We start from the raw sequence: 15,506 nt of genomic DNA, 5'->3' as shown, positions 1-15,506 counted from the left end.
GGGGAAACAGGGACACCAACACCTTCCCTGGGAATGGGGCTGGGGGGGAAAACCTGGGACACCAACACCTTCCCTGGGAATGGGGATGGGGGGAAAAACAGGGACACCAACACCTTCCCTGGGAATGGGGCTGGGGGACAAACCTGGGACATCAACCTTTCCCTGGGAATGGGGATGGAGAGCAAATGGGGGACACAAACCTCCCCCTGTGATCACCACTGGCAGCCCCTGTGGCTTGTTCATTCCCTCAGAAATGGGATGATGGGAAGAGGGGGAGCTCCCCAGGGGTGTCCAAGGGGATGTTTGGAAGTACAGAGACACCTGTCCCACGTGTGACTCCTTGTCGTGCGTTCCCACAGGAGGCTGTGGGATCCCAGCAGGATCTCCCTGCCTGTGGGCTGCATCCCAAGGCTCTGGATGGGCTGAGGCAGTGTCCGACCCTGGGCAAGTCTGCCATCCGCTTCCTGGAGATGAAGGACTATGTGTACACCTGGAAGGCCTAGGAATGCTGGTGCCACTCCTGGAGCAGGATGTTCCAGGTGTGCTGTGCTCAGGGGGGTGTGGGCAGCACCTGGGCAGGGACATCCCAGACACCGCCCATGGCACAGAAACACTTCTGAGGGCTTTTAATGGAAAGAGAGGCTTTGGGCTTCTCCTTTTGTATTTTAGAAAGTCTTTTTTTAAATAAAACTCTTCATTTTATGGGTGTGGTTTGCAGGCAGGTCTGGGCTCCCCCAGCACAGGCACAGTCTGTTCTGAGTACGGAATTCCTGCTCCTGCTCCAGGCGGGAACTCGTAACCGGTTTGGAACTAGAACCCCCCGTGGCAGGGGCTTGGAACAAGATGAGCCTTACAGTGCCTTCCAACCCAGACCTTCTGGGATTCTATGGATGGGTGGAATTCTTGGCAAAACCCATTCCCAGGCTGCTCCCAGCACCCAGCCAGGAGCTCCACAGGGATGGACGGGGGTCAGGGACCTGCAGCTGGATCCAGCTGAAAGGTGGATATTCCCCAGAGCTGCTCAGCAGAACTCCCCATCCCACCCCCTGCCCGGGGTTAAAGGGAGTCCTTTGTATGAACTACACCTTGATCACAACTAAGGGGGAGGAATTAAATGGCTGCAGCACCTGCTCGGGAGGAATTTGCTGCTGGAAAGGGTGGTGAGGCCTTGGCAGGGGCTGCCCAGGGAGGTTTGGAGTGCCCAGCCCTGGAGGTGTCCCAGGAAGGCCTGGCCGTGGCACTCAGTGCTCTGGGCTGGGGGACAAGGTGGGGATGGGGCCCAGGGGGGATCCATGGGCTGGGAGGGCTTTTCCAAGAGCAGCCACTGCAGCCTGAGGCAGGAAAAGCTTCCTCAGCCTCCGGCTGCTGTTCATCCCCAGCACAGGAGGTGTCCTGCCCCAGGAATACCCAGGGATACAGTTACACTGAGGCTTTACAGGGACTGCTGACCTGTCATCCTTGGGGTTCACTGACTCCAGCCCAGATCCAGGCCCTCCCTCAGGACACACAGAGGCTCCTGGAGCATTAAATACAGTCTCTCTTTCCAGGGGAGAGCAGGGCAGCACAGTCCCCATTTCATTATTTTCTGCACAGGAGCAACTAATGAACATTGGACAACGTTCTCAGGGACAAGGGGATTGGTGGGGTATCCTGAGCAGGATCAGGGTTTGGACTGGATGATCCTTCCAGCTCAGGATATTCCGTGATTCCATGACTATTCCATCACTATTTTCACCCCTTTCATTGGATTTCTCTGCTGTTGGGAGAGAACTCGGGGCTTTACCTTCACACGGGGAGCAGGGACACCAAAGAAGGAACAGAACAAGTACAAAAGACTGTACATTCCCAGACTGGATCATATCCCAGTGTGAAGCTGGAGCTGCCACAGGAACAGGACCCTCAGCAGCCCCGAGGCCTCAGCTCTGTCAAAGCCCCAGGTCTGGGCAGGAGCTGCTCCCACCCCGGGATGGATCCTGCACCAAGGGCTGAGACAGACCCCCCGCCCAGCACTCCCAGGCTCCCTCTGGATCTCACACATTCCCAGCAGTTCAGCCACGGCCTGGAGAGGCTCCAAACACTCAGGGAGAGACCGAAGGCGAGAAGCCAAAGGGAAAAAAGTTTAATTCAAGACAACAACGTCCATGAAAATGAAGATCAACTGAAGCATTTCCAGAGCGCTTGGACAGACTCGGAGGGGCTCTTTTGTCTGCAAACCAACCCCATTTCTCTGCTGCACTCGAGACACCAACCCCTGTCCCCTCAGGGCAAGGACAGACCTTGTTCCTGTCCCCTCAGGGCAAGGACAGACCTTGTTCCGTGACACTGACAGGCTCCAGGCACCAGGAATTCCTCAGGAGGCCCGAGTTAGTTCCTGCCCCAGACCCAGCTCAGATACAACAGCTCAAAAAAATCTTCTCTGGAATGAGCACCTGAACTGTGCCAGTCCAGAAATCCTGGCACCTGGCACCAGCTCAGAGCTGGCAGGAAGGGTGCAGTGCCCTGTCCAGTTCCAAGGGCACGCAGGCAAAGGACTGATACTTCTTAAATAACAGATAAAGTAACGAGGAGGAAAAGCTTTCTACGTCCTCTCCTGCCCAAGGCTCTCCCTGGGGGCACAGGATCCTTATGGAAATGTTAAACCCAAAGAGTTATTTTGTAAGAGACCAAAGCAACAAAAATAACCAGACCTGCTCCTCCCACCCCATGGCTGTTGAGAATCCTTCCAAAGCCACTTCTATACTGCGTGTGGTTCTTCCAGAAGGCATTTTGGCATATTTAAATTCCCGGTTCCTGGCTTGGCATCCACTGGAATTACTGTCTGCTGACCAGGGGTGCAGATTATGAACTTGTGCTGCTTTATTGACCAAGTCGGGTACAACAATTGAAGCGTCATCCTACCCCCTCCCCCCCAGTCCAGTTGTAGATCCGGTAAAGTTCAAAATTCACATGAACCACAAATCCGTACAGTCGGCATCGGGCAGTGAGTTCACTGGTTGGGAACAGCCCCTCTGTCCCGGGGACACGCGGGAGTCACCTCCGTGTCCCTCTGGAAGCCTCTCGTCGCCTCGTGCGGCTGTCCCGGAGCGCAGGTGGCCACTGAGGGCCCCCCGGGGCAGGGCCGGGGGGGGGGGTACAATCCTGTGCCCTCCAGGGACCTCCCAGCGTCAGCGTTCCACAGGGAGAGGAGCTGCAGGAGCTTTAGCCAAGAGTCTGGATCACCGATGCCTCCAGAGCCTGTCCTCCGATTTAGTCGTTTAAGAAATAATTACATCACTAATGTAAACAATATAAACATACCAAAAACTAAGTATGATTTAAATACATTTGGATGGTACAAAAGAAAAAAAACCTGTGGGCGTCTGTACAGTTTTTACAAGGTGGGAACTGCCGACGTATTTACAACCCGAGGGGCCAACACCGAGAGTTGTGGGGCGCAGGAGGCGCGGCCGGCCCGGCTCAGCGGTGGGAGGCACTCCTGAACATGGTGGTGTTGACCATGCTCTCCTTTGGTACGAGCCCCATCGCCTGCAGCGCCGCCGTGGCCGCCGTGGCCTTCGCGTGCTTCTTGTTAAGGCTGGCAAAGGTGGGCCGGTACTCGTTGCCGTTGACTCTCACCTGGGGACAGCGAAAGGCGGCGCTGGAAAAGCTGCCGGGGCTCCACGGGAACCCCTCGCCCGGGGCACAGCAGTGCAGGGCTGGCAGCACAGCCCCTTCGTGGAATCACAGCCTGGGCTGCGGTGGGAGGGACCTTAAAGCCCATCCACTGCCACCTTCCACCAGCCCAGGTTGCTCCAAGCCCCGGCTTGGACACTTCCAGGGATCCAGGGGCAGCCACAGCTTCTCTGGGAATTCTATCCCAGTCCCTCCCCACCCTCACAGCCAGGAATTCCTTCCCAATATCCCATCTAACCCTGTCTTCTGGCACTGGAAAGTCATTCCTCCTTGTCCTGTCCCTCCATGCCTTGTCCCCAGTCCCTCTCCAGCTCTCCTGGAGCCCCTTTAGGCCCTGCCAGGGGCTCTCAGCTCTCCCTGTATCCTTCTCTTCCCCAGGTGAACCCCCCCAGCTCTCCCAGCCTGTCCCAGAGCAGAGGGGCTCCAGCCCTGGGATCAATTTACTGTCCTCGGCCGCCCCTGAGGTGGCTGAGATGGTTCCATCCAAACAGAAACAGGAATTCCCTGCCCTGGGACAGCGACTCAGCAGCAGCTGAGGCAGCTCAGACCCACCTTGAAGATGAAATGCTTGCGGTGATCAGGCCCACTGTCGTCCACCAACACGAACTCGGGGGGTGTCCACCTCCTCTTGTTGCAGATCTCCATCAGCGCAGACACCGGGTGCTTCCCTGAGCACACACACAGCCCAGGCTTCAGTATCAGAGCAGCCTCTGGGAACTGCAGGATTTGGGGGGAAAAATCTCACCTGAAAGATCCTTCATCACCACGTAATGGCCGGATCTCTTCTGGGCCTTCTCTCCCACAGCAACCAGCCCTGGAAACAACACAGTGCAGTTCACAGCCCTGATTCCCACCTGATTCCTGTGTTCTCAGCAGCAAAGCAAGAACGGGATCAGTGGCAACACCCGGAGACTCCACCCGAGTCTCAAGCCTCCCTTTCATCCAGCATTTTTCCCTCTGTTTTTCCCAAAGGCTCCAGGAAGACCCCGAACAAAAAACTCCGAGCAGTCTTGCACAGGCCAAAAACCCCCTGGTTTTCCAAGGAAACCTGGTTTTCCATGACCCCTCTGGAGAAACAGTGAACAAGAGAGGAACTGAAGAACTCTGTTCTGTGCAGCCCAGGAGTCCCTCAGTCTGCCTCCAACACACGGAGCACGGGAAGGATTCCCACGGACCAGGAAATGTCCCCGTGTGTCCCCTCATGCCAGGAATGACCCCGTGGAGTGGGATCACATGTTCTCCCTGTATTTCCCAGTGTTCAAATTCCCTCTGTGTGCAGGGTCACAGCCCAGGGACTGTCACCTCCACCCCACTGGGAAATAAGGAAATAGGGGGGTAGAGGAGCAGGAACAGCCCCAGGTGGGTGCAGGGAGCCCTGGTTCTCATGGAGCCCCTGGGAAACACCAAAGCTCCACATTTTTCTTTGGAAAATCGTCCAAGAGTAAGAAATAAAATGAGGAATTTTCAAAAATGTCTGGAATGCCAGTGACCACCTGTGAGAGAAACCCAAGTTTCTCCCCATGGATTTTGCCATTCTCAGACTTCATCCCTTCCACATTCCTTTGCTTCTTACCTCGAGTTTTCCTGTTGTTTGGGGACTGAGGACAGGGAGATACTGCAATTGCTTCCAGTGTCTTCCTGCTCCTTCACCTTTGTTTTTGGGTGGCATTTGGGTTTGTTCTGCTTTACAAGAAAGTCCTTCCCTCCTTACCAGACACTCATCCCAGTATTCCTGCAGCTCCTGAGCAGGGACTTTCCAAGGGGCACGAACCCATGGGAGACAACAATCCCTGAAGGAAAGGTTGGGGGTTTCCCCCCTTACAGCATTTTACATCCCAACCAGCCAGAGAACTCTCCTTCTCCACGTTCAAACTTTCCCTGTCACTCCAAGGCACTGACACTCAGCTCCACATCTTGTCTCTGGGACCTCAACAAGGAACTTCCAAGAAGCTGCTGCCTCCTGAGTCGCTCCTTGGCACATTCCTGGGACTAGGAATTTTATTTGAGGAATAAGTTCAAAACTGTGTTAAAAATCCTTACAAAACAAACCTGGCTGGGTTATTTATTAACAGACAGATCTGCTTTCAAAAATTCCTGACTCTTCTTTAAAATTCTGCACAGAACTTTAAAAAAAAAGGACTTTTCAATCACTTAATCATCCGAGAACAGTAATGTCTGAAGAACTGCTTGTCCTAAATGGATAATCCCTGTCCAGCTGCCTCACCCCCCTGTGTCCCAGAGCTGGTGGCTCAACAGGAGAGAGGATTGTGCATCCAGGCAGAACTTTTGTGGGAATGACCAGATAAGGTTGCCCATATGATCACAAACACTCCAAAGCCAGGAAATCCAAAGCAAAGCCCAGCTGGCACTAAGGTTATCCCTCTTTTCACATGACTGTCACAGGCCAGGAAGAGGAACCCTTGGCAATCACTGTCACCAGCCACCTTTTGGTTTGAATTCCTTGGCACAGAAAGACTGTACAGAAGAAAAACATGGGAAGAGTTTGGTCATTCACAGAATCCCAAAATCACTGAGGCTGGAAAAGACCTCCAAGATCACCGAGTCCAACCTGCTTTGTTTTCTTCCAAGCTCAGTTCTGAGCAGTGACCAAAGCGAAAACAAGCCCCGAAATCCCAGAACCCCAGAATGGTTTGGGGTGGGAGGGACCTCAAAGCCCATCCAGTGCCAACCCTGCCATGGGCAGGGACACCTCCCACCAGCCCAGGGTGCTCCAAGCCCCGTCCAACCTGGCCTTGGAATAATTCTGAGTATTTCTGTGCTTTGACATCAGTTGTGACCTATTTCATATATTAAAGGTTTGTGAAGAACAGAACAATTCCAGCAGAAATCCTGACTGCTGGAATTTGGCATTCTGGGTTTAAAATGGTCAGAACTTGGATGGGTGTTTCAGGTGGAAAATTGTCATCCACCTCCAAAGCACCCTGGCCTGGCTGAAGGAGCAGCTGGATGGTTCTGCTGGATCCAGTGGGTTTTCCACCCGTGGCCAAGGACAGGAAACCATGGACACAGGGGTGGTTTACACAGAGAGAGAAGAGATGGCTAAAGCTGCCCCTGGAACCAGCCCTGAGCTGAGCAGAGGAGCCTCCAGCAGATCAGAGCAGAGATGGAACAGCAGAGACATGAGGGACAAATCTCTCTGGAAGCCCCAAGCCCCGAGGGTGACAGGTTGGGGGGTGTCACCCCAGCCCAGCCCGGGTTCAACTGCTCCCCTGCCATCCTGCCCTGCTCCAGCACTGTCTCCACAGCAGCCACCACAGCTCTTCCACAGCCAGTTCCCTGCCTGTGCCTCCTCCATGCATCCCACTGGAGCACATCCCTAACGGGAGAACGGCTGGGAAGCACTTTGTGACAGGGAAGGCAAAGGACACCTGGCAGAGCTCACAGGCACAAGGACAAAGCCTAAAACAGAACAGGAACAAACTCCCAGAACCTGTTCACTCTTGCAGGGCAGCCAGCCAGGACAGCCCTGCTCCAGCAGGTGATCCTGCCCATCTCCAGCCCCGGCAGCTTTGGGAGCCCGGGATGTTCTGAGGGCAGGACTTACCTTTGCGATCTGTCTTGAAGTCCACCATGATGGGCTCCACGCTGCCTTCCTTGTTCTTCCCAAGCCCTTCTCCTTCTCTCCAGCCCATTTTCCTCATCAGCTGAGCTCCCATTCCTCCAGTGACAGGGGCTGCTCTTAAGAACTGATCCTATCCAGAAAAAGAGAAGTAAAACAAGGCCTAAAGTTAGCACTGGGATTTGAAATAGCAAGTGGGAGCTTCCAAAAAATGTTTCTAACAACCTGTCACGGACTGAATTTAAAAAAAAAAATCCACCTGAGCTTTGTGGGTTTTCAGCCCAAACCAGTGTGTGGAACCCAGAATTCACGCGGACACACGAGACACAAATCAATGTTTGGCAAAAAGGAACAACTTAAGGAAACTCTGAGGTGATCCCAAGGTGGCAGTGACCTGTTCCAGACAGATGTGTTTGACCAAGCGACACCCAGCCGGTTCTAAACACTCTCTTTGATCCCAGAGTTCTCCTCGGCTCGGGAAGTGTTCCGTGTGCCCGGCACGGCCGTGCCAGGAGCTCCTCCTCGCCCACAGAACACAAGCACACTCAGGCAGGACATTCAGGGCTCTTTAGGTGTATTTAAATCTAAAAAAAAAAACCCCTCTCCGAATTCGTAACACGGCAATTGCACATTCGAGTTCTACCCTGCAAATCCACATGGAACAAAGAGCTTCCGCTTTTCCCTCGGGTTTTTTAACGGAAAAAGGCGCTGGGCCCCCCAGTTTAGCAGCAGAGCAGTTGTCACATTCTTTCAAATGAGCATTAATACAGGTTGTTAAATGGTGAAAGCTTAACAGAAAGTTTAAACATCCGCTTTGATGTAAAGAACTGTAAAAACTCCTTAAAAGTTACGTACCTAGGCCTCGCTGGCACCAGTGTTGGGAATAGTAGGGCTGGCACTGACCGTGGCAAGGAGGCGGCTACAAGGATTTGACCCTGAAACAAGTTTCCATACAGAGGGGTGAAAGTTCACAGGGTATTCTGTGAACCCTCATCTCTCGTGCCCCCCCGCTGGCCCCAGGAAGCAAGTCAAGCATTTCCATCCCACGGAGACTTGCTGCCTCGGACACAGTTACCCCGGCACGGAGCGGCTCCAGCGCAGCGCGGGCGGGACGCGGGGATGGCGCTGCGGGCACGGCGAGGGCACGGCCGGGGCTGGGGCTGCCCAGGGCTGGGGCTGCCCAGGGCTGGGCCTGCACGGGAACAGCGGCCCAGGGTGGCCACGGCGCCGGCAGGGCCCTGCTCTCCCAGGAGCCACGGAGCCCTGACTTCTGAAGAGCACCGGCCCCTGCCTTCCAAAGACTCGCCCAGCACTGATGGATCCCTCCTTTCCCAACAATCACAGCTCCTTGGTTTCCTGGCATTGACAGAGCCCTGATTCCTGGAGACTCATAGTTTACTGGTTGTCACAGATCCCTGGTTTCCCAGGACTGATGGATCCCTGGTTTCCCAACACTCACAGGTCTCTGGTTTCCCAGGATTGACGGATTTCTGGTTTCCCAGGACCCACAAGTCTCTGCTTTCCCAGAAGTCACATGTCCCTGTTTTCCCAAAACTCACAGGTCCCTGCTTTCCCAAGGCTCACAAGTCCTTGGTTTCCCAAGGCTCACAAGTCCCTGGTTTCCCAAAACTCACAGATCCCTACTTTCCCAAGGCTCACAGATCCTTGCTTCCCCAAGGCTCACAGATCCTTGCTCTCCAAGGACTCTCAGGTCCCTGGTTCCCATTCGTAGGTAACAAACCCACAAGTGTTCCTGTTGCAGAGTCTGTTTTCCAGGGATTCCCAACACATCCCTGTGGGTGGGACAAGGATAACAAGGAGGAGCTGCTGCAGATTGTAGCAGGAATTGCCCAGTCCTTGCCCATCCCCAGGAAACCCTCTGGATCTGCACAGGATCCACGTGGGATGGAGGAGCAGAGCTCTGGCTGGGGCACAACAACCAGTCCCTGTGACACAGCACCCAGAGCCCTCCAGAGCCTCTTACTGACTCCCAGTTCCCTCCTCCCCTCTCTTTTCCAGGAATGTCTCATAAGAGAAGGACACCCAGACACAAACCCAGCTGGGACAGCCCGGCCCTGATCCCAGGTTTGCAGCTCCTTGGCAGTGCCAGAATTTGGGAAATCAGCCCCTGTTCCAGCAGCACCCCTGTGTGTTCAGTTCACAAAGGACACGGAGCAAGCTCCTGCTGAGGTCACTGGAATGTCACACGGCTTCCCAACACACCTGGACAGTGTCCTGGGCCAGGGAAGGAGAGAACACAATCAAAGTATCCTGTTCCCAGGGAAAAATCCAAGCCCCCAGTTCCTACCGAGGGAAAAGAGCCTGAACAGACTCCAGAAACCGGGAAGAAGAGGTTCTGAATTCCAAAGGGCAGTTTATTCCCAACACCCCCTCACTGGCTGAACTGAGGATCCTGGTGGGAAGTGCAGCAGGAGCTCTGTGCACCCTGCTGACCCCACAGAACAACAGGGAGTCCCACACTGATCACAACCACTATCAATGATAATTATCAATAATAATTTCACTCCAGAACACACAAATACCTGTGATCCCACTGAAAGGCTAAAGGAAGGAATTCTGATTCCAGTGGGAAAGGAGCCAGGAGAAGCCCACTTGGATTCAGGTCAGTGAGGAAGGAAAGGTTTCAAGTGAGGAAAACTTCCTCCCCTCCTTTCGTTTGTTTTTTTCTTTTAATAATAAAGTGATAATAATTTAATACTAATAAGTGATAATTTAATAACAAACCTCTGATGGCCCCTGAACATTGTATTTTTTAATCATTTCCTGACAGACCACTTCCCTCAGCCCATGGTTTAACAAGTGGGGGGGAAAACTAGTGCTGGGTTTGGAACTCATTTGAAACATAAAAAGGAACAGAAACGGTCACCAAAGCAGGGAAGCAAAATCCACATTTCTTTTCATGTTAAAAACCATCCAAGGCTGAGTCTCCCCAAGCTCCTGAGCTCTGGACCTTTGCAGATTCCAAACTAAGGGAGTTGGGATACAACCAACCCCCGGGTTTCTGAGCACTTGGAGATTGCTGCCAGAATTATCTGATTATTCACAAAGTCAGTTCTCTTTCCCTCACTGATCTCGATTTGAGGGAGCCTGCAGGACAATTTAATGCCTTTTCCCTCATGTTTTGACCTCTAAATTCCATGAAATCCCACTTCCATTCTGCCAGCACATGGAGACACCAAAGGGTCACATTCCTGTGTCAGCACTTTCTTTAAAGGGAAGGTAAAACCTGATTCCTTCTGAGGGTTTGGAGTGGTTTTAATTCACATTATTCCTGACTTTTCAGGTGATTCTTTGGAGCAAGAATTTAGGAAGTGAAACCAAAACCCTGAAGGCACGAGGTGGCAGCTCAGGTACAGCCCAGGGACTAAAGGTCACTTGACCTCCAAGATCTTCTTCGAGTTCCAGGAACAAGCAGCTCTTTGGAAAAACTTGTGCCAAGCTGCTGAATTTTCCATTAAATCACAGAATATCCTGAGCTGGGAGAGACCCCAAAAGCTCATCCAGTCCAACTCCTGGCCCTGCCCAGGACATCCCAACAATCCCACCCTGGCCCTGAGAGCACTGTCCAAATGCTCCCAGGATCTGGAATGTTGCTGGGACCCTGAGGAGGGAATTTGGGGCTGCTCCTGACCTGGAAGATGCTCCAGTCCTTTCAGCACCAGCCACATTCCTTCCCTCACACCAGGGGGTGAATCCCTTGCTGGAGAATCCCAGCAAATGCCTCACAAATCCTGTAGTTCCCAAACTCCTGCAGGGTTTGTGCTGCACAACAGCAGGAGAATTCCAGCTGGAATAGCTGGAAAAACCAGCAGAGAGAGGAGTGAGGGGGGAGCCAGTCCAATCCAACTCACATAGCATGGAATCAGGGAATGGTTTGGATTGGAAGGAGCCTTAAAGCCCATCCAGTGCCACCCCTGCCATGGGCAGGGACACCTTCCACCAGCCCAGGTTGCTCCAAGCCCCGTCCAACCTGGCCTTGGACACTTCCAGGGATCCAGGGGCAGCCACAGCTTCTCTGGGCAACCTGGGCCAGGGCCTCTCCATCCTCCCAGCCAGGAATTCCTCCAATATCCAGGATGTGATGAACACAGGGTTGATGTGCTCTGCCCTGTGCCCTCCATTCCCACGGGAACACCAGGATTCCACTGAGTGTCCTGCCTGGAAGCTCAGCACTCCTGCCAGGGGGAACGACCAGGCCCAGCTCCATCTCCTCCCTCAGAGGAGTTCTGCTCTGCTGTGACTGGGAAGAATGGAAGGAAGGCTTGGAACTTTCCAGAAGCTGCTGCAGCCCACAGGGGAGCACAAGGGCGTGGCCCAGCAGGTCCCAGGGTCACCCCGTGTGCACAAACTGCCCCTGTGGAGCAAGTGCAGGCTCCAGAGGGAAGCTGATAAATCCAGGACCAAGTGTGAGTCTGGGAAAGGGGGAGTGAACAGACCTCAACAGAGTTTGCTTGGAAAAAAACAAAAAATATTCCCCCACTTGCTCTGACATTCCTTCAGCAGCTCGGTGTGTTTGGAAGAAAAAAGAGAATAAATAAAGGAAACCTTCAGAGAAACGAGTCATGTTTGTGAACTGATTACACTGATGGTGACCCAAGGAAACAGAACTCACTTTTCCAAAGGGAAAGGTGACACTGTTCAGAACTGCTTTAGGATACAACACATCCAGCAATGTTTTCTCCCTTTATGGATCCTGCTCAGGACCATACCCACGAACACCAGGAATTAGGACAGGAATCAGAAGATGAACCTCACTCCCACTTGGGGTCCCCCACTGGTGCACCACGTTAACCACTGCAGGACCCTCAAACACTGAGATCCAAACTGGAATTCCAGGCAGTTTGAGGACACATCACCTCTCCAGGGAGTTAAATCCACCAAATGCAAAGTGAACTCAGAACTCAGTAAACAAACTCCCCAAGCCCTTCACTTCCTCCCCCCCTGACACAGCTCTCCTGCTCCACCTCCCTGCTTTGTGGGGACCTCTGTCCCCCCAGTGGCTGAGCATCCTCTAATTATGCATCAAATGAGACCCCAATTAACTGGCTGACACGGCTCCACCTCTGCTGAACGGCCACAGCTCCTCCCCTGGACACAGCAAAGTCCCCAGGAAATGCCTCCAGGAATCAGCTCCAGTCAGAAATGGGCAATAATTTACAGACACAACTCCACAGCCCTGCCAGCAGATAAAAGAAATCATAGTAACACAGAATATCCTGAGTTGGAAGTGACCCACCAGGATCAGAGTCCAACTCCTGGCCCTAGTGATGAAAACTATTTTTTTTTAATGTTAAAATGCTTTTTCTTAGGACAAAAAGGGAGCCCAAGCCTCACTCCTCAGTGCTACACTGATCAATTAATAATTGTCACACCACTTCAAGTGCCCAAATAACACACAACCTGGACTTTGCATTTCGTGGGTGGTTTGCATTCGTGTCCCTGAGAAAGACAACATGGATTCAGAACTCCTTCCTGTGGAATCATCCCCTACCACAGGATGGGACTCCACCTGAAGGCTCCCACAGGCCCCACCATTCCTAAGAAACCCTGGGCACAGCCTGAGCACTCCTGGCTCTGCTGGATGTGGAACCTGGAAGAGCAGCAGTGCAGCTGAGGAACGCACAGCAGGAGGAGGATTGGGTTGGGTCCTGCCTTCTTCACCCACCAGCTCCTCCCGTGCCCAGAGCAGCCTCCTTTGTGCCCAATCCTGGGATGCTGCCTGGGGAGGACCCTGCCCTGCAAACCACAGCACAGCTGCTGCTGCTCACCCCGAGTTCCAGATCCAACCCCACCTTCCAGCACACTCCTGCTCCTCAGGGCAGCCGTGTCCACGAGCACAGAGCACACTCTGCTCCCATCTTCTCCCTAGGAAGTGTTTCACTGGGTTGTTTGGGTTTATTGTTGGGTTTTTTTAGGGTGGTTGTTTGGGTTTGTTTAGTTGGGTTTTTTTAAAGTAGATCCCAGAGGGAGTTAAAAAGGCCCAGGAAAACACAGCTGCCCTCTGCATCCTGTCACTGAGGGCACAGAACCCCACAGAACCTCGAGCAAGGGGGAGGTTTGGGAAAGAGTTGATCAGAGCTGCTCCCATCCCATGGCTCTGGGAAACCCTCCAGGGGATGCAGAGAGAGAACCTCCCTCACACACCTGCTGATCCCTTTCCCAAACCTCTCATTTCCAGCCAGGAAAAGCTCCCTCCTCACCAGCACATCCCTGCTGGGTGTTCACAGTTCCGACTGTCTCCATCAAAGGCAACGTTTTGTTACAGCCTCAGATCAGCCTTTCTCATGTGCATCCTGCTTTAGCACTGACCAGATCCCCAAAGATTCCCACCTGGCCAGTGACTGGAATCTGAGCTCCCTGGCCCTCTGGACTGCTTGGCCATATGAAGTGGTAAAGCAAGGCAGTGAATCTTGGCAAAAATGCTTCTATTTTTGGATAATTCCAGGCTTTTGTGTTCAGTTTACACCAACTTTTATGGAAAATTCCACTTCAGCCTCCTATGCAAGCTCCCAGCCTGGAAGGTGTCTGACCATGAGCTGATCCAGCACAGACCCAGCTGCACCACCTGCCAGACTGAGCAGCACAGCTCCTTATTCCTTTGGCCTGAAAGGTGGACACTGCCAGCATTCCTCAGCTCTACTCCTTGTCAGAGCCCCAGCTCAGTGTTCACTGGCAAAGATGAAGCTTGAGGAATTCAATTCCTAAAGCACACGAGTGGAGGATGCACCACACTCCAAGAGCAGCCAGAGCAAGACCAAGAGGGGACTGTTTCACTGTACACAAATAGTATCAGGGTGGTATTAACACATAACTGCAACTCCTGGTGTAATCCTCCAGATCTTTGGCTCCCAGAAAACCCTGGTGATCCAGACAGAGGCAGAGGAGCAATCAGAGAGAACCAAGGCAAACACAACGGCAGTTTGGGACTTGGTTCGCTGAAGCTGATGCCAAAACTCACTGACTTCAACAAGATCAGGATCAAACCTTGCCTGAGCTGTCCCAATCCCAGTAAAGTAGTGATGGATCTGCCACGGCAGTGCCAGGACTGTGCTGGCAGTGCCAGGACGTGGATCACTGGGTGCCCACTGTCACACCCCTCAGTGACAGCGAAGGCTCTCGGCAGCACTGAGCTCTGAGCTGACAGACACAGATTTAACCCAACCTGCTGCACTTGGCACATGCACGACCACAGGGCTTTAAGGCACATTTCTGGCACTTTGCAATACTTGCACTGCTTTTCAGACTGTGCAGGTGACACAGGGGTGTCTGGGAACTTCTACCTTTCGGATCCAGGCCTGGGGGCCGCTGTTGGTGAGCTCGTCCGAGGACAGGATCTGTGCCCCAGTGCTGCCCGTGAACTGGCCAGGGATGGAGTTGGACTGGGCCCAGGCATCAATCTGCAAAGGCAAAAGCACAGGAGAGACCAAAATAAACCTTCTCCTCTGTCACTCTCCATTGTTCCTCAGCACTTTTCATGCTGATTCCTCATTTACATTCAGCGGGTTCATTAACAGTTGTGTGCAGGTGCTCCCAGAAGCTCCCAAAGTCTGAGTGGTCACCCTGAAGCCTGAGCTCCAAGTCTAGTGAGTTTATGGTCTCTTTACCCTCAAAATCCAGTGCTAGGAAGTGCGTGGTTTCATGAGCTCCTCATCCCAAAATTCGGTGTTGGGAAGCACAAACCAAGACAGGACTTTACAAGCCCATCAACCACTTCCCAAAGACGTTTGCTCAACCAGGCCAGAGCGATGAGCTGGGATGGAAGGCGGGCCCTGATTTCCCCCCAGCTGCTCAGCTGCTGCTGGCAGCCCCTGCCATACCTGCTCCTGTGCACGGTTCAACATGCACATGGCCTCCAGGTCGAAGGAGTTCTCATTGAGCCGTTTCTGGGCCACCGCCCGGTCGTTCATGGCCGTGGTGATGTCCACACACTGGGGAGAAAGAGAGCACTTGTGAAGACACATCAGAGCACAGGAGTGTCCACTGGGGCTGGGAAAAGCTGCTGGAGAATGAGTGCTGCCAATACTGCAAAGTGGTTTTACACAATCAATAGTTTGTTTGATAAAGAAACAGGCAAGGCGACAAAAATCCTGGGGCTACTTAAATCCACACAGGGTGGGCTTTGCTAAGCAGATACAGACTCTAAGTGTAACATCCCCTGTACACACTAAATACCCAACGAGTTGTTTTCTAAGAACTATTTTGGTCACAAAAAAATCTGCAGAGAAGCATTTTT

General features: G+C 53.0%; 2 protein-coding genes across 4 annotated transcripts in view; one reads left to right on the top strand and one right to left on the bottom strand.

Moving 5' to 3' along the window:
- DONSON (downstream neighbor of SON) overlaps window positions 1-702 on the top strand; it is a 4,991-nt gene extending 4,289 nt beyond the window's left edge. For both annotated transcript variants that reach the window (XM_027634368.1, XM_027634377.1), the window contains one exon: window positions 360-702. In XM_027634368.1, coding sequence (XP_027490169.1) covers window positions 360-503 — 144 coding nt within the window. In that variant the 3' untranslated portion in view covers window positions 504-702. The remainder of the gene's footprint in view (window positions 1-359) is intronic.
- A 1,399-nt stretch (window positions 703-2,101) lies between these two features.
- SON (SON DNA binding protein) overlaps window positions 2,102-15,506 on the bottom strand; it is a 37,425-nt gene continuing 24,020 nt past the window's right edge. For both annotated transcript variants that reach the window (XM_027634277.1, XM_027634268.1), the window contains exons 7-12: window positions 15,091-15,201; window positions 14,554-14,670; window positions 7,238-7,385; window positions 4,418-4,486; window positions 4,225-4,340; window positions 2,102-3,615 (exon numbers count right to left, since the gene is read on the bottom strand). In XM_027634277.1, the coding sequence (XP_027490078.1) occupies window positions 3,457-3,615; window positions 4,225-4,340; window positions 4,418-4,486; window positions 7,238-7,385; window positions 14,554-14,670; window positions 15,091-15,201 (720 nt within the window). In that variant the 3' untranslated portion in view covers window positions 2,102-3,456. The remainder of the gene's footprint in view (window positions 3,616-4,224; window positions 4,341-4,417; window positions 4,487-7,237; window positions 7,386-14,553; window positions 14,671-15,090; window positions 15,202-15,506) is intronic.

Source organism: Corapipo altera, unplaced genomic scaffold, assembly GCF_003945725.1.
Source record: "Corapipo altera isolate COAL_440 unplaced genomic scaffold, ASM394572v1 0, whole genome shotgun sequence".
Lineage (NCBI taxonomy): Eukaryota > Metazoa > Chordata > Aves > Passeriformes > Pipridae > Corapipo > Corapipo altera.
The sequence above is the reverse complement of the archived record's forward strand: the minus strand, read 5'-3'. Positions and strand labels throughout refer to the sequence as shown.